The 26375-nt window shown below is 38.2% G+C and overlaps 1 protein-coding gene and 1 pseudogene across 3 annotated transcripts; both read right to left on the minus strand.

Moving 5' to 3' along the window:
• Positions 1 to 3354: 3354 nt before the first annotated feature.
• On the minus strand, positions 3355 to 5825 carry LOC103709907 (ABC transporter F family member 4 pseudogene; annotated as a pseudogene). Its single transcript, XR_015972927.2, has one exon. The product of XR_015972927.2 is annotated as an ABC transporter F family member 4 pseudogene (transcript).
• A 1409-nt stretch (positions 5826 to 7234) lies between these two features.
• LOC103709908 (clathrin adaptor complexes medium subunit family protein) lies at positions 7235 to 19660 on the minus strand. 2 transcript variants are annotated; one of them, XM_008795437.5, is made up of 8 exons: positions 19471 to 19660; positions 19165 to 19311; positions 17584 to 17892; positions 14595 to 14887; positions 13565 to 14463; positions 11496 to 11552; positions 8404 to 8451; positions 7235 to 7518 (listed from the first exon to the last, which is right to left on the minus strand). In XM_008795437.5, the coding sequence occupies exons 1-8, from the start codon at positions 19533 to 19535 to the stop codon at positions 7444 to 7446; spliced, it is 1893 nt and encodes a 630-aa protein (XP_008793659.3). In that variant the 5' UTR covers positions 19536 to 19660; the 3' UTR covers positions 7235 to 7443. The 2 variants fall into 2 exon arrangements, with proteins under 2 accessions (XP_008793659.3, XP_026661545.3); XM_026805744.3 differs by having other exon boundaries at positions 7235 to 7521.
• Between the last annotated feature and the right edge of the window lie 6715 nt (positions 19661 to 26375).

The raw sequence follows: 26375 nt of genomic DNA on the forward strand, positions 1-26375 counted from the left end.
GGCTGGACTTTCTCTTATTTTAATTTTGACATATATATAAAAAAAAAAGAGACTAGTAAATTTTGTGCCAACTAATTTTCACAGATTTTCTTACAAATGAAGTTTAATCTGTGTCTTTAGCTCGTTGTCCCACTGCTAAATAAAAGATTTAGCAAAGATTTAACAAAGGAACGCGCTCTTAATAAAAGATTTCATTCTTTCTTAGGAAGAATAAAAGATTGGGAGATTTGGAGTCTTTTTTTTTTCCTTTTTCTTTGCCTTTGTAATATGAGGTATCTTGGGAACATCTTAGTCGAGGAAGGTATATATGATACTAGAAAGGACTTTAATTTTCGAACTCCGTATAGGATTCTACCAATATGCATGCATGCATGCTCCAAATTGCTCTTACCAGCAAATGACAAATCTACTCCTTACGCAACGCACTACATAGCCCTATTCGCATGGGGTTATTGTGATAATTTGCTCTATGGCATCAAAGCATATTTTTCATTCATTGATTGGTGCAACGACCGCTTAGTGCTCTGAGAAATCTTAACTTTTAAGTTCCTTGACCAATGAACCGATTTAGGTTGTGATGGAAACATCCTGCTTAGATTTGTTTTCTTCGTTTCAAAAAGGTCGCATAGAACAAAGATTTTTGCTTCAAAAGATTGAAATTTTCGATAGATTGGATGGTAGCTATTGTTGGAAAGTGGACTCGGGGGTGACCGACGGATCGTGAGATGAAGGAGCTCCATCGTGAGATAACGGATGATGATCCGTCGGCGAGCGTCCTCCTCCTTCTCCATCGTGAGATGGCCGACGGATCGTCACCCACCATCTCACGACGGAGCTCCTCCTTCTCAACCGAGCGGTCACCCTTGGGTCCACTTTCCAGCAACAGTGGCCATTCTTCAATATGCAGTCAACTTGATAGTCCCAGGTCAAACCACGTTAAAATAAAGAATATATAACTGCCCACTAATTTTATCACCATGAGTTGGTTGACAAAGACCTCTGAAAGGGGAAGGGTGGCGTAAGGGCTTACGAAGAAGACTGTGAGAAGGATCAAAAGGACTTGTTTTGTCAAGGATGCAGCTCGCTAAAAATGAGCGATATGGTATAAAGATTGCATATTAGTGCAGGAAAAAAGTCGCCACCCAAACAGATTGTCAAGCAGCCTTGACAAGAGATAGCTGAAAGGAAAAAAAAAAAACAGATATCATGCAAGGTATTCTTATTCTAAATGAATGACAATTTTTAAGGGAATTTTGGACAATAAATATTGCCAATTGTATTCACAGAATTGCATGGATGTCAAAATCTGTGAACAAAATCGAGTTCAGTAGGTTTGAGAATTTACTTTTCAAATCAACTTTTATTGTTTTAATTTCCAAGTACTCAAAATCAGACATCCGAGTGAGTGATGACATCACTGTTTTATTATTTTGATAACAAGTTTGGCTATTTGGATTTCCTCATCATATAAGTCAAATAAACAAACAGATTCGAACTCATCAGAAAGGCATCAATGGAGTACATGTGAAATCTGAACTCGGAACAGAGGAACCACATCCACCTCACAAAATGGCCAGATAATTTTTTGTAAAATTCTGTGCCAACAAAACCCAGAAATCTTGCACACTCGTATTTGGATCATGCAGCAGCATGAATGATCTATATCACTTCTAGATGCCTTATATCTCCTCTCATCAATTTCCATAGTGTGAAGGCGCAGAGGAGGTTAACCTTCGCTATTCTGGAACAACCTTAGAGGCTTCAAAGATATAAAAGGATATCCCAAAATCACATGATAGAAATCCACTACAGGTGGAGTTCGATCTAAAGTGTTGCACTTGCTCAGGAATATAGTAACTGCTACAAATGCTTTCATCCTCCATGATGAATGATCAAGCATGTAAATTGCCTTAGAAAATTTGATTGACCATTCTTACATCAATTGAAGTAACTCTAGCTATTGTTTTGCTATTTCTGAAACCTGTCATGCTTTTAAAGATAAGCTACAAATTGAAACATTACATAAGGATAAAATCATAGAGGCATAGATTGCTTCCTAAAGTTCATGCATGAACCAATTCTCTGGTCCTGCACTAAGATCCAACCTGGTACCTCTACCCAGTTCAATATACTTCAAGAAGGGTCACATTTGCCTTGGCTGCATCAGACTGCCTGCAAAGAAACTAGAAAAACTATCAATCCCCTTCTTTTCATTGTATTGTTATTTCTTTTCTCTTCAAGCATCCACTTACTCCAACTTTTCTTCTTCTTTCTTCATTTTACCTACTAATGTTTCATTATTTTTATCATTTATCTAGTCTTAGTGGAATAAATTTCTAATGATTTCCTGAAATTTCGTGTATAACCCTAAAAGTCGTCTTCTTTATCCTTCAAAAGTTCCAACCACAAGTTAACCTAAAACCCTATGTTCACCATGGTCTCCAAACCATAATCCTAATATGATTTGCTTTAGTTCAGATCCTTCTAATCCAAACCAAAGAGAAGCCAAAAAAAGGGAGAAGAAAGAGAAAGTTCTATATTTTCACCCTGTGACCCTTTATAAGATCCAACAAAGGAAATGAGTAGATGGACATGAAAAAGGCTAGCTCAAACATGCACAGAAGTCAGAACTATCCTCCTGAATAAGGGTACATCACTGCAAAAATCTTGGAGAATTATTGCTCTGTGATAACCATGACTTGCAGGACCAATCGTCGGATTCTTACGTCATGGGGAGGAGACCTTGAGCAGCACAAATCAACATTTGAGATAGGCTAAAATGAAGAATGAATTAATCGGTAAGAGGAGACGAGGAATCCGATCAAATGGAGAAAAAAAAATATTATGTGCAGCAATGATCTAACACAACCTACATTTTGTCGATAGAAAAAATTATACAGTCTTACATGCAGCCTTTGGCCTTCCATGCGTTTAGAGCCACCAAAAGAAGTTCTAAAATCTAAAGCAATTTCACTGTGGATGCTGCAAGTTTATTCAATAATTTAAGCACAGAATGACCATAAAATTTGGGATATTCATAAGGGACCAGAGGAACCGCATACGACTTTCTTTATCAAATGGAAATTCTCTAGCTCATGGTACATATTTTCCACAAAAATGCATATTTCCACAATTACAATGATAGTTGCTATAGTTAAAGTTTATGACATAACAATCCAGTTACTTGCTGCAGTCTTTTTTTTTTGCAAGCAATCAGAAGCGAGTTGGAGGCATGATTAGGGCCATTATTTGGCATTCCATCAGTGACAAAAGAAAATAACCAAGTACATAACTCTTTCATAACACACGCATCTGCAATCACACATACTGCAGCAGCTAACAAATCTCACCAAGTTCATAAAATGGAGGTCCTGTTTTGCATTGCAAAGTTCATGATTTCACACACAAGTATATCGGGCTTTTACAAATGTATATAAAGAAAGACTCAACACCAGAGCAATGTCTCTGAAACTATAAAGAAAAATAATACAAAGAAACTGTTGCAAGCAACAGATAACTAATGGACAACTCACTTGTGCTTCATTCATCTACCTCTGCCTTGATTTCTCGGAGTAGATCTTCCTTGTAGTCTTCGAAAGTTTCAGGATATTTTTTCACAGTGCCGTCTTCCACGATCCATATCTCAGATTTCTCTTCATCCTCACACACACGAGATATCAGCCGAGAGTCATGACTCACCAAGACGACCCCACCAGTGAACTGCTCCAGTGCTTCAGCCAAAGCATCAATACTCTGCATATCTAAATGATTTGTGGGCTCGTCTAGCAATAGGATATGAGGCCTAGACATAGATATTGAAGTAAAGACAACACGAGCCTTCTGACCACCAGATAGTTTGGCAATAGGGGTAAGGTGGTTGTGGCTCGGCAGTCCAAACTTGCCAAGCTTCGCACGAACAGCCTCTTGCTTGCTGAAACCTTCCTGGTCCGGATGAAGACGGAGGAGATACTGAACCGGGTTCTCTTCCATTGTCAACAGATCCACAAAGTGCTGGGAATACCTCCCAATCCTCAGCTTCTGGCTCCTACGCACCTCACCCTCGGTGGGCACCAAGTCTCCTGCAAGCAAATTCAACAGTGTCGACTTCCCTGCTCCATTAGGCCCCACGATTGCAACCCTTGTTCCCATGTCGATGCCAACATCAACATTCGAGAGCCTGAAATCCTCCCTGTTGGGATAACTGAAGCTGAGCTCAATGAGCTGCAAGAGGGGAGGTGTCAGCTCGGTAGGCTCAGGAAAGCTGAATTGCACAGTGTAGTCCTTCCACTTCTGGGGGACGTCCCGGGGCTGGTCATCATCATTGCCCCCTCTCCCCTTCCCCTTCCCCTTGCTCTTCGCGGCTTCCTTGGCAGCAACATACTTGGCACGGTCCTTGACCTTGTCCTGCTGCGCCCTGCTTCCACTCCTCTGCGCAGCCCTCCTCTGCTTGTCGTATGTTTCAAACTTCTTATTCACCTCCTTGCGCTTCTGCTCGTACCCGCTCTCAAAGTCATCGAAGTTCCCACGGTAGACATGAAGCTTCATCTCATGAAGGTGGATGATTTCATTGCAGACTGTGTTAAGGAAGTCGCGATCATGAGAGACCACCACAACTGTCTTCTTCCACCGACACAGATACTCCTCGAGCCACAGCACGGCCCTGAGATCAAGGTGGTTGGTCGGCTCATCGAGCAACAACAAGGTCGGCTGCATGAAGAGGGCTCGAGCCAAAGAAATCCTCATCCTCCACCCTCCGCTGAACGATCGGGTGGGGCGAACCTGCATCTCCTTGGTGAACCCCAGCCCTGCCAATATCTTCGAGGCCTGAGCCTCGGCAACATCTGAGCCCAAAAGCTGCAATCTTTCATACAATTCCGCAAGCCTCTCGCCATTCTCGTCATCCTCATCCCCTTCCGGCCTCTCAGATACGGTGGCCACTTCCTTGCGGAGCCTGACGAGCTCTTCATTGGCAGAGACCACGGCCTCAAGGGCGGATCGGTCATCGCCGACCACCTCCTGCTCGACCAGGAGCACGTCAATGTTCCGAGGGACGGGGATCCTCCGCCACGCGAGAAGTTTCAGGAGGGTGGACTTGCCCTTGCCGTTGGGACCGACAAGGCCGTAGCGCTTGCCGTGGGATATCTTCAACGTAGCGTTCTTCAGCAGATCCTTGCCAGCGGCCGACACCGTGAAGTTTTCGATCGATATATCCCGAAGGTTGGCGTCGGCGGCGGCATCCTCGCCGTCGGGATCGAGAGCGGAGGCGCGGGCGCCGACGACCACGTTGAATACGTCTTTGTCTTCCTTGAGGGCCTCCTTCCGGGCGTGCTCGGCATCTGCCGCAGCGATTTGCTCCTTCTTCTCCCGCTTCTTGAGCTCCTTGTTGGACAGTGTGGCAGCGGAGAGCTCGGTGACGGCGGACCGCGTCTTGGCCTTGGGGATCTCGTCGGCGTCGCCGAGATCAGATTCATGGTCGTCATCATCGCTGGTGGGTGGCATATCAAGATCATCCATGTAGGTGTTCGTATTGGGTTTCGACTTGGATTTCTTGGAGGCGGCGGAGGCGGCGGCGGCGGCGGCGGTGGAGGAGGGCTTGGGCTTGTCCATGCTGGCGAGCATGGCGGAGACCGAGAGCCTCTCCTTCTTTCCGGCCGCGGCGGAAGCAGAGGAGCGGTTGTTCAACGCCTGCTTCCTCCCCATGGCGGCGGTCGCGGCGGCGGCGGCAGTCTTCGTTCGGCGGCGACAGGAGAACGGAGAGATAGAGAGAGAAAAAGTAGAAGACGAAAGAAAAAGGAGGTATGAAATCCTGGGGGCCTTGCGATCGATATTATAAGAAAGAAGCGAGAGAGGACGGTTTGACGGTTCGGTCCGACGCCAGCTGGACCCGGTTTGACAGGGATTAGGCTTTATCCAGCCGGGTGAGGTTGCAACTTGGAACAGAGAGTCAAAGACTGACAAGGATTAGGTTTTCTCTTTCCATCGTCAGTCTCTGTTTTTTTTTTTGGTAAAAAATAAATAAATAAATAAATACGATATTTTTAACAATAATTTATTGATGCAAATTAAGTATCAAGAAAACCTACTAGTTTGTTAAAATAATGTCACACCGAATCAAAAGACGTAACAACGGTACATTGAAAAATTAGTAATGATTAATCTTAACAACAAGAACAGTGCAAGAGGGCATTATGAAAGGAGTCGGAGATTTAAGCATCAATTGTAAACTACTGTCATCATAAAACTATAAAAAAGAAAGAGCAAGATCTGCCATACCGGTACTGATTAGCGTATTGATGGCGACCCGTATCGATTCCGTATCGGTCCCATACCGGTTCGGTACCTGTTTCGGATTCCACGCTGATCCACGCCGGTCCGACCTGGAACCGGTCCCGTACCAGTTCTCCAACGATAAGCTACCGGTACCGGATCCACGCTGATCCGATACCGATCCCAGGCTGGACCGGTACGTATCGGTCAGTACGGCAGACCATGAGAAAGAGTATGAGATAGAGCCTAGGAAAAATCCTGCTACAGCACAAACTTGGCTGGCTTGGAGAAGAACGGTACGTAGGAGCAAGTTCTGCGGAGAGCAGCAGCGAGATTGGGAGAGTGATTGTTATATTCTCCATCACAGCCATCACGGCGTCCGGTCTTCCCAAACTTGGCCTAATCAGCGAGGGATTGATCTCATTGTGAGCTCCATAATTGATCTCAATTTATCTCACCTAGAATTACCTAATTCTCAGCATTGATCTCCTAAATAGTTACTCCGGTAGTCCAAGAAAAAGCTATGGCTGACAATTGCCAAACTCATCCAAACAATTCGTATACAAATCTATCATACTTGAGATTATACTCGTACATTCGGTAGTAAAATTAACCACGAAGAACAACACTTGAATAGGGGATGAGGATATTTTGCGCATGCCAACGCAGCTTGCATAGGTGCTGGGTTTTTTTTTTTGGCCTGATTCATTAAACATCTAACAATCACCATTGAAACAACCTGCAACACTTGAACAACCTTTTCGCCGAAAGAAAAGAAATGGTGTGAATGTGGGAGCAACATGCATATGATATCTGAATTTTAAATTCCCAACAGAATAACATATTCGAGCATAAAAGCATCCACCAAAGAACAGTTTTATAAAAATTAAAAATAATGAATGGGAAAAGAACTTGTCTGCTTATAAGACAAATACTGAAAGAAAAAAAAATGATAGCTCAACTCAGCTGAAGAAAAATCTCAGCAAAATGATATTAAAGGTTTTAAGTTATTATACATGAGAATGTACCTTCCTAACCACCAATATGGTAATATATGACTGGGTTTAATTTCTCTCTCATTTAGAACAAACTCTAGGCATAAGAATCCACACTTTATTGTTTCGACTAAAACAAATTGATACTTGTTAGGCTACAAATTGCAAACAAATCCCAACCTCAGTGAACAGTGGGCGAGGCAGCAAATGGGCACCTTCCCAAAGTATTCCACAATATATAGTCTCCAGAGGAAGCCTGCTAAAGCCAAACAATTATAATAAGCAATTAGCACAGAATAGCCTAAGAAAGACCCATACACATTTACACCACCAATTTCTTAGCTCCATTTAATGATTCTTAAGCATAACCTTTTGTAACTTCCAACATGTTAAATTGAGGAAAAGACCAGCTCAAGTAAGGTGCTATACTACAACTACATCAAGAACCTTTATGATCAGCAAAAAGCAGCACATCGTGCAAGATTTTTATCACAGCAATAGAGATAGGGGTAGGAAACATATAACTTGATTTTTCTATGCTACATAAACAGTACAAAATATGCAAAGAACTTTGTTCTTAATATTATTGATCTAGAAATTTTTGAACTCCCTTCACAAAGTATAAACATTAAATAAAACAAGCCGCAAACCAACCATGTCCCAAGGGATAAAGATATACTCGAGATTCTGCAATGTGGATTGAAGACCCCATCCCCAACATACTGGCTATGAATTGTCTTTTTAATTTTTTATTTCTTTACAGAGTTACTTAACGGGTAATGCAATATATTATTTATGGCTGCCAGGTTTGCTGCCTTAAAATTGGAAATGCAATCTTAGACAAAAGAAATATTGGAAACTCCATCAACTATATGCAGAACTTAAACCTTTTGTCTGCAACTTAATGGAAAATTTAAGGCGCTCTTTTGATTATTTAAGCTGCCTGGGAATGATGATTGCTTCTTTGAGACTTCTTGAAGGAAAACACTACATAATGAACATGACGGGCTTAAAACAACAAAGTTGTTCCTTAATAACCTAATGGAAGTTGAACCCTGAAAGCCAACTTCAATTAGAACCTCTGATATCAATCTAGCGATGGTTTTTTATGAAGTAGAAAAAAAGTAAAATAACAATCTACCTGCATAAAGAACTCCACAGGTGCTTTAACAGCTGGATAAATGCTTACCTGCAAAGCATGATAATTTCTCAGATGAGAAATGCAAAAGATTGCAAATTCTAGTGCTGCAATCACAGTAAGAGAAGAATAAAATCACAGGGATCATGAACATATATGCATTGCATTCTCCAAGACAAGGTAATAAATCTATGAAGGCAAACTATAACAATCGGAGTATAGTGCCCCTTCCTCTAGATTATTGACAGTACACACACACACACACACACACACACACACACATATATTAAAATATTGAATATCGGAGTTAAAAAACAACATGCAGGCTTGAATAGCTGAAATAAGTAGTAAGATATAATAATTGTGGCCATATCAAAAAGTTACAGAAGATCTGGTACACAAATAACCCTTTCACACAAATCAGTGTACCAATTAGTTGAAGTAAAGTCTAGATACTGTTACAAAGGAAACGTTCTCTTCTAATAATATGACTTGTGAAGGCTACAGTAACACGCTATCAGTACTGACCTCAAAGGAATTGAGTAATGACATAATAACTATAGGATAATGTCACTTTTCAAAGATTTATTTAAAATCAACCTATGGAGCTAAAAGTTCTTGGACATCGAGTTCCAAACCTATGCAGCAGTTTACTAGGCCCGAGGAATGACTCTAATATCATCTTTAAAAAAGAATAAACAGATAATGCAAGGAGCTTGTTCCTTTGGTATAGACATGTTCCGTGAATAATTTTTTGGAGACAAAGCATTGCAGAATTTTATTTTGGAGAGGCAAAATAAATTCCAGAAGTGATAAATAGATGAAATGTTCTGCACTGACAAATGGATCCTGTGGAGTGACTCCCAGCCTGCTGGTGGTTGGCCCAATAAGATGCATAAATTACTGCCTCACGAAGTCAGTAACAGGTTAGAATCATCAGTCAGTAGTCCAGAGAGAGATGCCATAAGACATGCAACTGAAGATTCAGATAAGTATTTGGCAAATGATCAAAAAAAAGAGTTGGTCTTTCCATTTTCCAAATGAATCTGACATTAATTTGTTCCCACACGCCTATCCTTTTCTTGTAAAAATTCTTCTTCAATGAGATCCCAATTGATTTTGTCGAGGCATTAAGTACATTTTTGTTCTAAGTGTCAACGTTGTCCATAGGGAACTACTGAAACATCAGACCATCTGCTTCCTAATAGCCACCTTTATGATGACACACAGTTTGTCTTCTTAAATTTGCTCTTCTCTAAGACAACAAGCATACAGAATTGACTACCACAAACCTTATAATCAATGTCCTGATGAAAAACTAGACTTTTGAAGGGATCATAGCAATTAGGATGACATCATATAAAGAGTTTAGATTTAGCTTAACTTTTCTATTTATGGAATGTAGTATCTGGACGTGATGTTTATGAAAACCAGATGCTTGCTGATGTTGTTGCAGAAAAAGTTACTAGCTATTACAACTTGTTTTCATCCTGATGGGTCCTATGTGCATTCAAGGACAGGATCATGGGAAATGGTCAGCCAAGGATGTTATATGAGAGAGATTCAGGTGGTGCGCCTTTGTGTTTTCTTCGTTTGAGTTGGGAAGAGTACTTGGCCATTTTCTCTTCTCTCTCCTATTCTTGTTGGCTTTGGAAAGCCACCCTTCTTAGGTGTTGCATGCGCCCCCTCCATCCTCATCTTTAGAGATAACCAGAAGGAGAAGCTTGAGAAGTTACAAATCAGGGCCAAAGATGTCATTCAAGGATGGGAATCAGTCAACTGCTTACTCTGATATTCTCAAACTTGTTGGCTTGGAAAAGTCATCAACCAATCTCATTGCAGTATGTGCAACCCTCTTTAAAGGTAGCTAATAGAAAATTTTGTAAAGCTAGAAACTTTCATCAAAAGGGAGAATTAGATCCTAAAAGTGCCTTATTTCCTGTGCTTTGATATGTTACACGAGGGATAAAAGAAATGCAGGGATTTTCAAAGAAAAATGGCTGCACAAATGAATAGATTCAAAAACATACAAGATAAAGTGGCTATTGTCATCAAGTAAAAAGACAATGTGAAGAGAGAGAATCATAATCGTCCCTCACTATGGCTCAATAATGAAGTAAATCTTTTAATTCTGCAAATTGCTCTTCCATGAAATGTGACAGGTACTTTGAAATCTTATTTTGTTCCTTTATGTATGCAGAATGAGTGCGAATGATATCAGAGAGGGAAACCAATATAGACATTTAGCTTAGGATCTTCATCTAGATCATCTAGATGAAATACTCAAAGAGAAGAGCACACCAGGAACAACTAGCGGCTGGCATGCCCACTATGCATAGACTGACCTGCATAGACTGAGAAGGGGAGTTCAATTCAACTTTGGATAAGTCTTGTCTACCATATTTTGGGCTGTGATTTTGTTTTTTCAGTTCTGTTACACTTGGGCAAGCGGGAAAATGTAACAGTCAAAAGGCATAAGAGGTAAAGCCTTATGCTCTCCTTTCAATAAATTTACCCAAGAATTATCTCTGTAATGAGAGATCCGTATAGATTAAGAATTATCTTTGTAATGAGAGATTGGTATAGACATGATATATGGACAAATAACAATCATGGTGATACAAAATGAAGTTCTAGAAAAAGCAAAAATAATTCAAAGCATAAATGTAAAAGCAGTAAATTAAGACAGCCAGATATTTACAAAATCAAAAGAACATAACAAAAAATAGGCACATCAACAGGTTGAGCTAAGCAACACATTCTGGTAGTGCTCTTTTATGGTGTGGGAATAGAACAATTAAGGGAACTCAGTTTCTCAAACTTCTCCTAAATCAGGTGTATCTCAGCTGATATGGAACAAAACTACACAAAGGTCAAATCACACCTTTTCCACTCTAATACCCTAGAATTATGGAACATATGAAAATTGAACATAATTAATACCTAAATATGATTTTAGGGATAATTTAAGAGATAAAAACCACAATCTGCATCATGAAAACGGTTTTCAAATGAACATATGTTAACCCTTTAAAAGAAAATTCATGGCATCTCAAATATGATATAAGCTTAGAATTAATTTGTCAAAGACTTACAGATTTTGGGTCGATTGACATTCCTGACAGTGAGCCACCAAAAATTTTAAAAGAGACCTGCAAAAAATGCATTAATACTCAACAGAAAACTAGGCAAGAACATCCCATAAATAGCTGAAATTGAATATCAAAATTTAAAGTAAACAAAATGAGCATGCATGCAAGTCATGAAGAGATATTATCAATATTCAACATCAATAATGATTCATGCTAAACAACCATTTAATATCTTGGAAACTGTGCATTACACATGCAACATTGTAGAGAACAAGTGCTTGGAATGCTTGACTATCAACGAAAAAATCGTGGGTTTTTACAAGGTTACATTTCTTAGCTACAAAAATATGAAAGTGATTTATTTACAAATATTGGTTGTATGTAAAGACTCAATATTCATCAAAAGCATAATTTCTCTAGATATTAAGGTTTAAGGAGGTTATACGCAAAACTATTTTCCTATCGTCAATATTTCTCTATATATTGTTGGTACCTCTAATGCATATTAAAATGTTAGTTTCTTGAGGGAAAAAAAGATATAAATTCTGGATAACTAAATGAAGCAGTTGAACAGATCAATAAAGCACAGAAGATTTCATCGATCTATGACTATAACATTTTCCTTCGATAACAAAAAAAATGCAGAAGCGGAGTTGGTGTACGGTTCTCTGTGTTAAGACCTTCCGATGCTATTAGCCAGCCTATAGCACAGCATCACTATTCTTAGAATCCCTAGATCCATGAGCCAGATCTTATGATGTGGATCAAAATGGCTTAAGGCAATTTGGATCTCTTTCTTGGATTAGGATCAACGAAGATCATAAGATCTCAATCCATATTATTGATCATATGATCCGACTTGATCATGTTAGTACATACTAAACCAAGTGGAAGGTCCATTCCACATGACTTATTTGACTTTTGGCTTTTAAAATTATCTATTTTTCACCAATATGACTTGACAGATGAATCCCAACACAATTTTAAACTTCTAAAAGGAAAGAAAAGAAATTGGAGTTCTTGGAGTTCAAAAGAAACAAGTAAACTTTCACATATTTTAAATTAATTTGTCAAAAACTGATTCTTTTCTTCTTAACATACCGTAACAAAAGGATAAGTGAATTAGTTTTATTTGAAGTAGCAGTTTATAAATATCTTCAATATCAAGACATGATGATTGTTTAAAAAGGCATGCTATAAGCCTTATGACAAAGGAAAATAGAATTGTTAAGCTTGAATATGTCTGCCTTTTATTCTTCAATCATCTATTTTAATTTAATTAATTTTTCAAGTTTTTTTTTTTTTTGAAAGTTCTCAAAAAAAATCTTACAAGTCATGATCTGTTTCAATTTGAGCCCCCGACCAATTTACAACTTGACTTTAGCTTGACAAGCACAATAAATAAGGTAGAGGTGAAAGTGGGCTGATACTATTCGTCCAAATTCATTTTCATATCCGAATCTATCTAGATATGGTAAAAAAATTTGAGCATCCGACTAATCTCTGTATCAGTATCTATATCCGTCAAATAAAAATATGGATAGACAACTATATAATCCGAATCCGAATATCCGATTCTATTAGTAATCCTAATTAATTTTATATAGCACTCATGAACTTGTAAGAGCAATAAATAACCACATTATCATGCTATTAACTTGATTTATCTTCCACTTAGTAAAATCTTTGATTTTGAGGTCATAAAGTTTGATTATCCGACTTATATCCGTATTTATATTTATACTTCCAGTATCCGATTTATATCCATATTTGTTTAAAACAAATATAGATATGAATTTTTGCATCCGACTAACATCCGTATCCGTATCTGTATTCATCGATAAAACAAATATGGATATGGGTATATTGATATACAATTCATATCCGATCTAGTTTCAACCATAAAATAAGGAAATCTCATGAAGCAAATTCTAGGCTATCCTGCTAGATATTTCTAATGTCAGTAGAAAAGAAGTTTCAAAAACATGCATCGAACTATAAATATATTGCACGTATGTTGCTCCAAGAACTTATTAAGCAATAAATAAGGATATCAAACAAAAGAAGCTTACTTTGGCATAACTATATGCTTGCCAACATAACGGCTCTTCGAAATCTACTCCTTGTAGATCCTTATTCATTTTCTCCATTAAGTATTCCTCTATGTTAACGATATTACTAGAACTATCTTGCTCTACATCACTATCTTCTTCAACTACACATGCTGAACCCGACATGGACCGTGAAGGTACTCTCTGGCTTGTCCTTGGAAGAAATCTAACTGTTCCTGAAAAAGTTGCCTCGATGCTTTTCCCAGTAATACCCCGTCCACTCGTAATAATTTTCCATTCAACCGAAACTTCTGTTGTCGAGACAGTTCCAACAGAAGGGTTTCCATCAATGGATGCCACCCTTCTCCGAGGGAATGGCATAGTAACAGTACAAAACTCCATAGAAAAGGGACCTTTGTAACCTTCCATCAACCGTAACCTAAATAAAAATGCACCTTCATCTTCTGACACCATGGAGAGCTGGTAAAAGCCTTTCACAGGAGGATCAAGATTGCTTAAAGCCTCATAACGCATCAAAACAAAATTCCCAAGTGGTGGAGAAAACATCAGGGCTTGCTTATCTTCACCATGTTCTGACACTTGTGCACAATGATGGAAAGACAAAATCTCAACATGAGCAGCCTTCAGCCCAGTCAGAGGTAAGGAAACATCAGGCAATCCTTCTAACTCTGCTCTGCAATTTAGTTGACCTGAAACTGAAATAGCATCTGGTATTTCATCTCGATCATACATTGCAGCATTAATAAACTCATGAATTGTGAATAGGATCCGCTGCTTCCCTTTGAACAGGTATGGCTTCCAAGCAGGTTGCTTCAGGTCTGAAGGAGGCAAATCGGAGGAAGAAAATCCATTTGTCTTGATTGCAGATATATTTGATATATTAAGATCAAGAGGCGTTCCTGATGATGTATTTGTGATGATGGAAGAAAACCAGTGTAGGCTTAATTAACTGTATGCAACTTGCACGAAGCATTAACAAAAAACATTAAAAAAATATGAGATGAGAAATACCATAGCAGAAAGTACGAACCAAAAGGCATTGAGCTGCTAATAAAAGTGCGCAGCACTTCTTTGTCGATGGGTCTGAAAGTGCTTTTAGGGGCATCTATTACAACATTACCAGCTGCTGAAGCAACTGAAGTGGTTGAAGCTGCAACTGGTGCTGCAACAGGTTTTGCCCTAGCTGAAATGCTTGGTATGCCTATGCTACCAGTAAGTGAATCCAACAATCCTCCCACAGAGGGCGATGAACTCACAACCACCTCAGGATCCTGCACATCGCCAGCAACTATGTCTCCCACAGTGTGTGCTACCATAAATGCCCTATGATATAGAGAAGAGAGTCAGTGTGCAAACTGTATCAGCTACCTAAAATCTTAATTAGATGAGATGGGTATGTCTATATTCAATCAATAAGATTGTCGAAATTGAGAAAACACAAAAAGTTATAGCTTGCGGACTAAGAGTGGATTATAGTGGAATGCAGAATCAGCTTTATCATGTCAAATGGAACGTAGATATTTAACTAATTTTCAGAATGCCAAAATGAATGTTAAAGATCTAAAACGTAACAACAATAGATGAACTCCCTAAAAAAGGACGAAAATAGATAAGATCATTGGCAGGTTAACAGGTAAATGATGTCAAACTTAACACTAAAACAGGTTCTTAATTAAATAATTATTTTCCTATGCAAGTCAGGCAATAAACAAAATTCCCTGATGTACAAGAGAAAAAGTTGTAGCACTGCAAAAATCTAAATGGGTGAATTATAAAATTCTTTATTTCATTTACACTAGGAATTTTATACATTAACAGAAAAAACACTCTAAAGAGAAGAAGGAATAAAAATAAAGTGAAGACCTTTAACTAATTCATACAACTACACAAGGTAAACCCATCTAAAATCATTGCTTCACATGACCAGAAATCTCCAAACAACATGACTGTTAGATTACATTAATTCAATTATCCAAACATTCATCACTCCACTTCCTACAATATTAGACTGACCTAGTGCAGCCTGGAATCTTTTCTTTTTTTTCTCTCTTTTCCCTTTTTTCCTTGTTTTGTTTAAAATAGACAGCCAATGGTAGAAAATGAAGTTAAATGGTATGAAGTGAAAGAAGACAGAATAGAAAAAAAATGGAGAACACCAATGTCAATAATCACAACACAGAGTATGCTTAGGCCTTTAAAAAAATAAAATCCATTATACCAAACAATCAAGTCAAACAAATAACTAATCCACAAGCCTGAAATAATCTTTTAACCATAGAGAAGATAAGAAAAGTCAAACAGCATCCGTGCAATGTTTCTGTTTTTCCCAATATCACCTGGCACCAATGTCTCCCTTCTTTCAAAAATCCCATAATCTTATATTCCTTCCTAATTTATAATCTATGGCCCTTACTGTCGACAGTCTGAACACATTCATGATAGATTGCTCAAATGAATGATAGCTATGAAAAATTTTATATGTTCTACGGAGCAACAAAATGTAACTCCACCACTTGATAAAGTTAAAATGGTTTGATACTAAACCTCCTCTCCAGAGTTTTTCACTGTCATGGGAAAGAACATCGAGACATTTGAAATGCTCTGAAGCCTCCAGCATGAGAACTTTCTCAAAGGTATCAAAGAAAGGTAATGTGGAGAGGTAATATTACCAGAAAAAAATACTATAAAACAAATATATTCTTCTTGAAGTGCATGAGGCAGGGTACAACTTTCCAAAGCTGATGCTTCATCTGCCAAATATCTTGCCGACATATCACTTTGCCATCATTTACCATTGCAAAACTTACCTCTTATGATATGAACTCTTCAAGTTGGTGCCCATCATCTTCTCCCAAATCAGTTAGTATATACTGTTTCTGCCACTAAAATTAGTTATCTGAATTCTTTTCGAAGTTTTTTACTGAATTTTCTGCATTTTTCTCCAAATTTCAAATCTTTACCCCTAGACAAGTCATTCATGAATGCCAGAATTTAGATCATGCAACTGGCCCTTGACCCACACAAGCACAATATGACAGATGTTTTTTAAATGTTAGGACCTTGCTGGTCTATTGGCTATAGATGGTTGTCTATGTTAGCATACTACAACCATGATGCTTTCTCCATTGTTGTTTTGTTACCTCTGCTAAATCTAGAAGTCTGTGCCATGCTCTGGTGGTAGCTAATATGCCTATGGCAGGTTGTAAAAGTGGAATGTGAGTGTTGTACTATCTTCTCAAAGATAAGGTTGTTGGAATCAATTAGACTACATTAAACTTACACTAGCTTGAAGAAAAAAGGTATTTAACATAAAAGTGGTAATGCAATTGGGCCTAGGCCAAGGAAATGCAAAATTTTCAACTGACAATGCAGACTGAACAATATAAATTTTGGCCTTCTTCACAATTTAAATGACAGATCATGCATACTGGCACCCTAGCTTTACTGGTACCATCCATCATGTGTCCACTTTATGCATAGATTAGGAATATCTAAAACATTTGATTTTTGGCTTTGTGCATGTTGAGCATTATAAGTTATGATTGCTAGCAGGAATCCTCAATTAGATGATATTCATCATGCATTTCAGCATGGTTCAAATTTTGATTCAAGCCTACAACTTTCAACAATGACAAGGGGGAAAACTCAAGAACCTAGCTCATCAAATTGAAATTGATGCAATAGATTGATCATATAAGCTATTGCTCATGAAACATCTCAATCAATCAGTACATTGGAGAGATAAAGCACATAAATGAACCAACATTTACTAAATCATGAAGAGAAAAAACAGATATTGGTGAAGTTTGAGGAGTTTTCCTTATAGGAAGCCTCAATATACTTAAAATTTGATAAATAGTATTAAAATGATAGACTTGCAATATCGAATTAATGCTTTTTCTTACTTATCAACAGTAAATTCTGAATATGAAATTCTGATGCAACCTTTAAGGTGTGATAACGTTTTAGGCTTATGAAAAAAATATATATATCTGAATTACGAAAATAACTTACATTACCCTGTGATACACGGAAGATCAAGTAGAAGGGAAGAGAGACTGCATTCCTCTCCAACTGAATTTCCACAATCAGATCTGGTACACAACCTCCCATATGCTTTAAATTGGTGAGGCTCGACGAAAGGTAAAACAAGAATGTGATAACTGCCTTTAGTATGCAAAACCAGTGGCCACAACATAAACTCATCCCTTTCCTCTCTATAAATATATAGTGTTATAATGTGGCGAGTGATTGGATCATCAACCCAAGAATCTGAACCTTGAACTGACTGACTAAAGCGGATACCAAAACCACGTGCAGAACCTTCCCTGTTCAAGTGAACTAATCATGTTACTGATAATCATACTACATGTCATTAAAGTTCCCAAACTGCATTTAGCAGGTTTTCTTGATCAGATGTTACATCAATGAACTTGAACAATAAAATATATAGAGCAATTTTCAAAAACCAAAATGTGTTTAGATATGCAAAGGATTCTTAGAAGAATTATGTCTTGAACAATATACGGTAACCTCATGAACAGATAATCCAGGAATTTTACTGTCAAATCAATGCAAAAGATCTATTTCTTTATGAAGGAAGGCCAACATATGCTTGAGAGTATCATCACTTCTGAACAGCATGCTTTATTATAGAGATGGGCTTCAAATTGACTATACTATTAATGGAAAAAATATAAAAGCTTATGGACTTGATGATGCAAATGACTCTGGAAACTAAGGCATAATGAACCAAGCTCCAATGAGTTGGCTCTAAAGTTAACTGTAGCTGCAAAAAATTACATATTTTTAGTTTTTTTTCAAAAAAATTAATATTTAAATTTTAATTTGAAAACATTAATTATTAAATTTTAATTTTCTGACCTTTATAAGCATTTGGTGAATACTCTTGTATCTTAGGCAAGCTTTAAATCATTCCACTGAGAAAAATTGCTACCGAACATCAAACTTTGACCGACTGGCTGTACCTGAATCCAGGTTGAGGAGACTATGGGCCTCCATAAATTTTTTTGAAGAGCCACTTTAGATGCAGCTTTTTAAAATAGGCTAAGGTGAACTTACCCAAATTGAGGCCTCACATATACCGATAGTGGAACTCCAGTGGCTACACTCCCTTTTTTTTTCCTTACTTTCCTTTTTTTGTGCGTGTGTCTCTGAACCTATCAAGTTACCGACGATTTTTCTTTTTTTTTTTCAAAGTGGTACAAAAACTAGGTTTGATAAATGCATTCGAAATACAGAAAATGAATTACCAAGAGTTATTTATAACAGACAAATGACTGTTTTTTAAGGGGGGAATGGTCAAGGAAATTCAACATCCTATGCATACAAACACAAATCCAAAAAGAAAAATCCAACCTTTGCTAGAGAATCAATTGTTTGGTAGTTAGTAATCATGATCCCTCCATGTTTTTCCTGCAACTTGTTCCCATTTTACCTCCCATCTCCTCCTAATAGAACCTTTTGGTTCATAAAGTTAAGAAATTCCAATAGTCTTGTGACATACATAAGCATGTTCAGATCATCGCCCAAAATCCTAATAAAATTAATGAGGGGATCCTGCATGCCCGATGACTGACCTCTTCTTCCTCTCAGCGAAAGCCGAAGCCAACTCGGCATCCGTCGGCAGCAAAGGCTGGGCGGAGTATCCATGATCCTCCACGGCGCAGCTATCTTTCTCCTTCTCACAAGCCAAGCGCCACCGTCTCTCCACCACCGGAAATCTCCTGGTAAAAGAATAAAAATTCCGAACTGGAATTCAGCAAAGAGGGGGAAAAAATCTAAGGAAATTAACCATTTGGATGTCCGGATCTTGGTATCGCCGACGAGGAGATCGGAGGGAAACCCTAACAGGTGGAAGGAGATGGACAAGCGGGTGGGGATACCTGGAGAAGACGACGGCGTCTTGGGCGTTGAGGATCCAGAGCGCTCGGATGCTGCAGCTGGACATCGTTTTGTTTTCTACAGTGTATAGAAACCGAGAGATGGGGGAGCGAGCGAGAGAGAAATGGAGAGAGCGAGCGAGAGAGCCGTCGCGATATTCGTGATCACGTTACAGATAACGAATAAAGTATCGATTTTAAAATAGGGGTAATTAATGGGATCATATAACGAGTTTTTTTTAGAATTTTTTTTTTTATAAATATTCTTCTAAATATAAAATTTTACGTAAATATTTTTTTAAAATTAATATTTACATGTATATTTTTATAAAATATTTGTTTGCTATTATATTTTTTTTATTCTTATTTTTACATAGATATCTTTACCGTCTAACGCCGTTAAAAAATTAACGATTTTAAATTAAAATAATTATAATATCTTTAATGAGTAGGCGTGCAAATAAAAATATTTATAAGAATATACAAATAAATAAAAATTTTACCATGCTTTTGGATAAGAATTTAGACAAATCTAATTAATCATATGGGGTGCTGGGCCATCACTCAAAAGACTTGCAATTTACCTCTAGTCAGAATGGTGAGTATTCCCTCTATCCCTTCAAAAGTTAAAGGAAACAAAAACCAAAAAACAGAAGGAAAAAAAAAAAAAAAAAAAGCCAGCTACCGAGACACCAGAGGCATCAACAGTGTAATAGATCGAGGCAGAATCCTGACGGCCGAGGTTCCTTTGGATTCTGTGAACTTATGGTTGTTGCTATCCTTCCACACTTCAACCCTACTCCCATTAGGGCTTTTCCTCCTCATTGACTGCATTTCCCATCCCTTTAGAGAATAATAAGGCCATGGGAGCAAGCTAACAAGCTCCTAAGAAACCCATATCTCCTTCCTGTCTGCCTTGAAAACCCGCCATAAATTCACTTAAAAACGACCAATAGTACCACCACCCACACACAAAAAAAAGAAGAGACTCTCTTGCTTGTTATCACAAAGCAAACTCATTTCTCTGAGCTTTTGCTGGATTTTCGGTGGCTTTGTGCAGCCTTTATCCTGACTTTGTCTCTTTTTCTGTTTCCATTACCACCAACTTAGTGCTGTTAAAGCCACCTACTTAGCATCATTTCTGGTCCTTAGCCTCCCTGTATTTAAGGAACGGACCTCTCCGCTATCTAGTCGACGTGGGATTAAGTTCGGACCTTTTATTCGCACAACAAAAAACAAAAAGAAATTGGCAGACATACTTTACTTTTCCAGGCATCTGAACTAAAATTGGAGTTCATGAAAATGTAACCCTATGTTTTACAATTAGTTTGACATTCAAAGATCAATCAGTTAAGACTGCTGGAATGCTCGTCAGATTTAACTGTACGGTTTGTATCACGTATGCATCGTTCCTTTCCTTGTACATAGCCCTTGTCTCAGCAACCAAATTCAACATCCTGCCATTTCATTGATAGATGGGCTTGCACAACAAAAAACTGAATGTGAGATCCTTTTATAGGATCATAAATCTTAGTCAGAATATATCTCCACCTGGCCCCTACTGAGGAGAGGAGTACAATTTTAAAAAAATAAAAAACAAAAAGGATTTACTTCCTGATTTTGCACTCATTAACCTACTTAGGATGGGATGTTTAATCAGCAATGCCTGTGTATGCATACAGACATGGACCATATGTCACAAAAACATAGAAAGAAGCCTAAAGTATTTAACAGGGATAAGATGGAAAAGAGATTTAAAGGTAACAGCTCAAAAAAAAAAGCATTTTGCATCTTCGAATTTTAGTAATGCATAGAAAACAAAAGTTCCTACTTAGGAGAAAGCAAGAATAATCTAACAACAGCATTAGATGGCTACATATGAGAGCCTATCAAAATTATAGTTGTGATTTAGTCTCAAAAAACTTGGGGATTATTTTTTTTTTCTTTTCTTGTTTTCCTTTTCTTTTATTTGTGTTGATAGGGTGGGGCGTGGGCAACGATGGTGATGGTAGCGGATTTGAGTAAGGTGAAGTGGTTATTATGCCAATGGTGGTGGATCGATATTTGCTTTGATACCAACTTATGCAGAACGAAAGGATGAGAAGAAGAAGAGGAAAGAGAGAAGAAGAAGGAGGCGATGAAGTGAAGAATGTAAGGGAAGAAGATAGAGGGAAAGAGAAAGGAACACTTCTCGATATTTTGTAGTCTCAATAATGCAAGCTGCATTCTCAATTAACATAACAACGAATTTATATATAGAAAACCCAAAATCATAATAAAACTCCGCATAAAAATAAAATGCTAGAGTCTACGTAAAATTTTAATTCTAGAACCACAAATTTTTAGTTTTAGAATTCACATAAAAATAGAATTCTCAAAATTTAAATAAAAATAAAATTTCCTAATTCTATTTTTGCACCTAACTTACGTGAATCCCCCCCCCCCCCCCCCCCCCCCCCCCCCCGCCCATCAACTAAAACATATTTGGGAACTCACTACTATCAAGACATGGCCATCAAGACAAGTCCCAATTCACATTTTTTTTCCTCTCTTACTTTATATATTGTTTAATCATCTATAATGAAGCCTAGATGTTTTTTTATCAAAGACCAAAAAAATGATAGCTTATTGATGTTATTTAGGTATAACTATTGTGGTTCAAATTTGGCCGATTTTGCCCCCATCAATAACTAAGTTGGCAATTGTCACAAACATGTCCGTGAAGGAGGGAAATGGCCCTGCATTTATCAATTCATGGGTTAGAGGAAGTATTTTAGCATCTTACCATATGGGACAGTAGATCTTCGATAATTGATCGTAGGCTAGGCCAAGCTGTTTGGTTATTCTACCTTTTACTAAGCTCGGGGGCATTTTTTTTTAAAAAAAAAGATTTTTTGAGATACTGATAATATTTCAAGACAATCGATATAGTAAATCCAAAATCTAAAACGATATCAGGATATTATTTTCGATATCAGGAGATCACATCGCATATCTTCTGTGTTGCCATGTATATCTAGAAGAAAGCCAACAGCGCCGCAGATTGGTTGGCTAACTGTAGCCGACCATAGCTGTTTTATTCTGTGGGAGGAGCTGCCGGAGTTACTTAGTCATCTCGGAGACATTATCGTCATGAATGATACGAGAAGTCGAATATATATATATATATATATATATATATATATATATATGAGTGCTTTGCGATGCACCCTGCTCATAAAAAAAATTAAATAAATATTATTGATAAAATAAAAATGTAAATTAGAAAAATATTATATACTATTACAAATCAAGATCTAGAGATGAAAACCTAATTTGCATGCATTTGGGGATACATTAAGTTAACAAATAAAAATTTCTTTTCCTAAAATAATTTGAATACTTGACTCATTTACATTTTTAAAAACCAGTTTGACAGCCGTTTTTTTTTTTAATCTCTGATGGTACGCGTACAGTTTTAGCAGCATTCATAAATGATGATAAATGAAGAATAGAGATATAATTTGAATCCACGGGCACTTCCGAGTCGTCGGAATTTCCAAATCCTAGAAACCGTTCAAACGCCCTTCCCTGTTTGCCTTCTCCTCTCCTCTATAAATACCGCTCAAATCTCTTCTTTCCCCTGCCCAGATCTCTCTTCCTCTTCGTCATCGAGGAGGAGGCAGCGATGAGGCGGCTCCAGAGGAGATCCTCGCGTCGAAGCCGGGGCCCTCCGAACGACCGCGAGAACGAGCTGTTCAGGGAGGCGAGCAGCCTCTGCGCCGCCACCGGCGCCCAGGTGGCGGTCTTCACCATCAACGGCGAGGGCCAGACCCGCGCCTACGGGTGCCCCTCCGTTGACGCGGTCCTTGGGCGCTATCTCGCTCACCCACAGCCTCCCACGCCAGCTGCTCGATTCAAGGCCGCAGTGGACGAGCTCCTCCGCCGGCACATCGAGCGGAAGCGCGAGGAGGAGCGAGCGGCGATGGAAGGGGAGACGCCGAGTGGGAGGGAACTGAAGGAGATGGAGTGGTCGATCGAATTCTTGGAAGGGGTGAAGGCGAGGGTCGCGAGGAGGATCCAAAGCTTGGAGGCTCGCGGCTCGGAGCCTTCGACTTCCGGCTCGGCCGAGTGAACGCTGCTTGGGTCTCCTCCTTCTGGCTGTGTTCTAAATAAATAAATACACCTTTCTGGGCCGTTTGGCCGAGATGGAGTGGTTTTGTTTCAAATAAATCCGGACAGCTTCCTGTGGGATTTGTGAGAAGCGTCTCTCTTGTGTGTCTTCTTTTCGTGCCTGGCCCTTCATAAGTTCTCTCTCTCTTCTTCTTCTTCTTCTTTTTTTTTTTTTTTTTTTTGCGCTAAGACGGATGAATTATATTTATGAGTATGGATGCACCTAATAAAGTCGAAAAATAGATTGGAATGCTAAGAGTAACTCCTCATCACCAGTCCACAATATACTACCGAAGTGGTTAGCTACATAAGTAGCCATCCAATCTGCAGTCTCATTAGTTTTACGGAATATATGCTTGGCCTGAAAGGCTCCACTATTTCTCATCTAGCTCATATGTCTCGCAGCAAAAGATGAATGCGACCATTGCCTCTTGAGCCGGCCTCCGAATCCAACTGATGACAATGGCGAGGTTGTGGAGGACTGTTCGAGGAAAAGCGTATCCAAACGACACGTTTAACGCCACTACGCTTTCCATGGATTTGATGGTTCATGGTCACATCACCGCATCGCCTTGGTAGTTTGCTAGGTCCGCACATTCCATCTACATACTAAATGCCGGATGGTCAATTGTCCCGATTTCCATCAAAAAAAAAAAAAATTCTATTTTATTTGTCGTATAAATCAATATTTCTATCAAAACTCGTGCGTGGCATTGGGCACACATGCTGGATGGATGAAGGGGGGATGGGGAAAAGAATCTTTTGAGAAATCTATGTTCAAATAGGTTCTTAGGATATTTTTAAAAAAAATCAAGTAGGATTGGACTGAATTTCTTGTTGGATTTGTAGATTAGTTGGCCTATTTGGCTATGACGTGTTAATCTAATATCCTGCAGCTCGCATTCTGTGGGAAGGAAAAGACTTTTTATGGATTTTTTTTTCTCTCTTCCTGGAAACCAATAGGACCACAAGCTAGGATACCGGCTACATCTTGTGCGGGCCATTAAGAGACTTTGGCTAGGTGGGCTAATATGTCCAATTTCTTTAGGATATTCTGCAGGAATATTTAAACAGGCTCTTAATATTATCTTTTATCAATATGGTTATCTGATTGAGTCCATATATTTGGTTCAATAATTTTATGGTATTTGAATTGGACAGCATTACCTGATCATTTATCATGAAGGAGATTTATTTCTCTTACTGTTTTTAGTCTCCATTGGTTAACATTGTCATCCCTTGTTTGTCTTCCAACTCCTTGATCATACACCAAAAACATTATAAGTTGATATTTTTGAGGGGGAAGTTAATGATCAATCCCTATGTGGACCGAACACTAACAAAAAACCCTTATTGACCATTTTTTTCAAAACACTCGACTTATTTGGTGAAGTTTTTTTTTGACGGCTAGTCCCTCTTAAGCATACAAGTCATAGTTGTTATTCTACATAATACTCTTTTTCTTGCATGCAGGTCCACCGTATGTTAAATTACTGTATTTTTTTCCTAGCTGCTAGAAAAAGCTGGTGGTATCAAATCATATACCATAGGATTTAGCTTGGTTTTTCATGAGGATCTTCTATTTGTTTCTATTGTCAAGTTCAAGGGATTTAAACTTAGTGGTCATGAATCATGATGAGGTTGGCACATGGAACCGTGCTAGCTTATGGGCCATTTGACCTAGCCCTTGTTTTAAGTGGGTGGGGCAGATCTATATAGAGTAGGGCCTAGCTTTGGTCATAAATTTCTGGTCCTAATGAAAATTGGGCTAAGCTTGCTTGAGCCTCAGTTTATCTCTCTCTAGGAAAGAGATTGCATATTTTATGTTAACTTTTTGATCAAAAACCAATGATTTTGATGTTGATAATAGATCATGCAAATTGCAGATCCATATAATTCAAGATGAACTGAACTATAAAAAATCTCTAGAAATCAAAATTTATATATTTTAGTGGCCTCTAACTTATATATTTTAATATATTTTATTTAATCCATTCATTTTTGCTTCCAATAGATGCTTAGTAGAAAGCCCACAAAGTATATGAATCTTGACTTCTAAGTATTTTTTAAATATAAAATATTGTTTTATGATTTAGATTTCTATTTTGGATATTTTTATTAGGAAGCAGATTTTTCGAAGGAAAAACAAAAAAAGATGGCAACTTAACATCCCATTCAACTTTAACATGCAATCTTCTGTCCATTAGCATTTAATTTTATCCCACATACACTTATATAAAAATTTGCACACACTTACACTAGTTCTTCTACACAATTATGCTATCCCTACATATATTTATATCTGTATGTATGCAGTTATTTGTAACACTGTATATAGTGGGATGTAAACGTATATAGCTACTAGGAATCGGAAATTAAAAAAAATTGTAAAACTTGGAGCAGATGTTAAAGTCCCGATTTAGAGGGACTAAAAGTTGCAATCACGTCAATGGAGGGACTTGGCTATAAAATACACAAAATTAAAGGAGGCCACTTTCTAACAATGACGTCACCGCCTCTCGTTCATTCTGTATTTGTACAGAAAGAAAAGGGGGAAAAAGACCAACATTAACATAAGTTATAGTCGTATGAGTAGAGCATACCTCGTTTTAAGAGGCAAGAAAGCCCAACAAATTTTAAGATATCTGAAAACAGTTCATGCATGCGTTTTTAATCACGAGAACCAACTAGGATATGAGAGACTTGAGCAACGACCTCCGAAAGGGAAGTTTGACACAATTAAAGTTCAATGACCA

This window comes from Phoenix dactylifera, chromosome 14 (assembly GCF_051530095.1).
Source record: "Phoenix dactylifera cultivar Ajwa chromosome 14, Ajwa_hap1_PhDact_Kaust_v1.1, whole genome shotgun sequence".
Lineage (NCBI taxonomy): Eukaryota > Viridiplantae > Streptophyta > Magnoliopsida > Arecales > Arecaceae > Phoenix > Phoenix dactylifera.

What these genes read in the sequence shown, in the direction of transcription:
- LOC103709908 (XM_026805744.3), bottom strand. Translation starts at nt 19,535, where the DNA reads ATGTCCAGCTGCAGCATCCGAGCGCTCTGGATCCTCAACGCCCAAGAC. An exon ending in GACGCCGTCGTCTTCTCCAG is followed by an intron (nt 19,312 to 19,470) that starts GTATCCCCACCC and finishes TTCTTTTACCAG; the next exon opens with GAGATTTCCGGTGGTGGAGA. An exon ending in TTCGCTGAGAGGAAGAAGAG is followed by an intron (nt 17,893 to 19,164) that starts GTCAGTCATCGG and finishes TCACTTGAACAG; the next exon opens with GGAAGGTTCTGCACGTGGTT.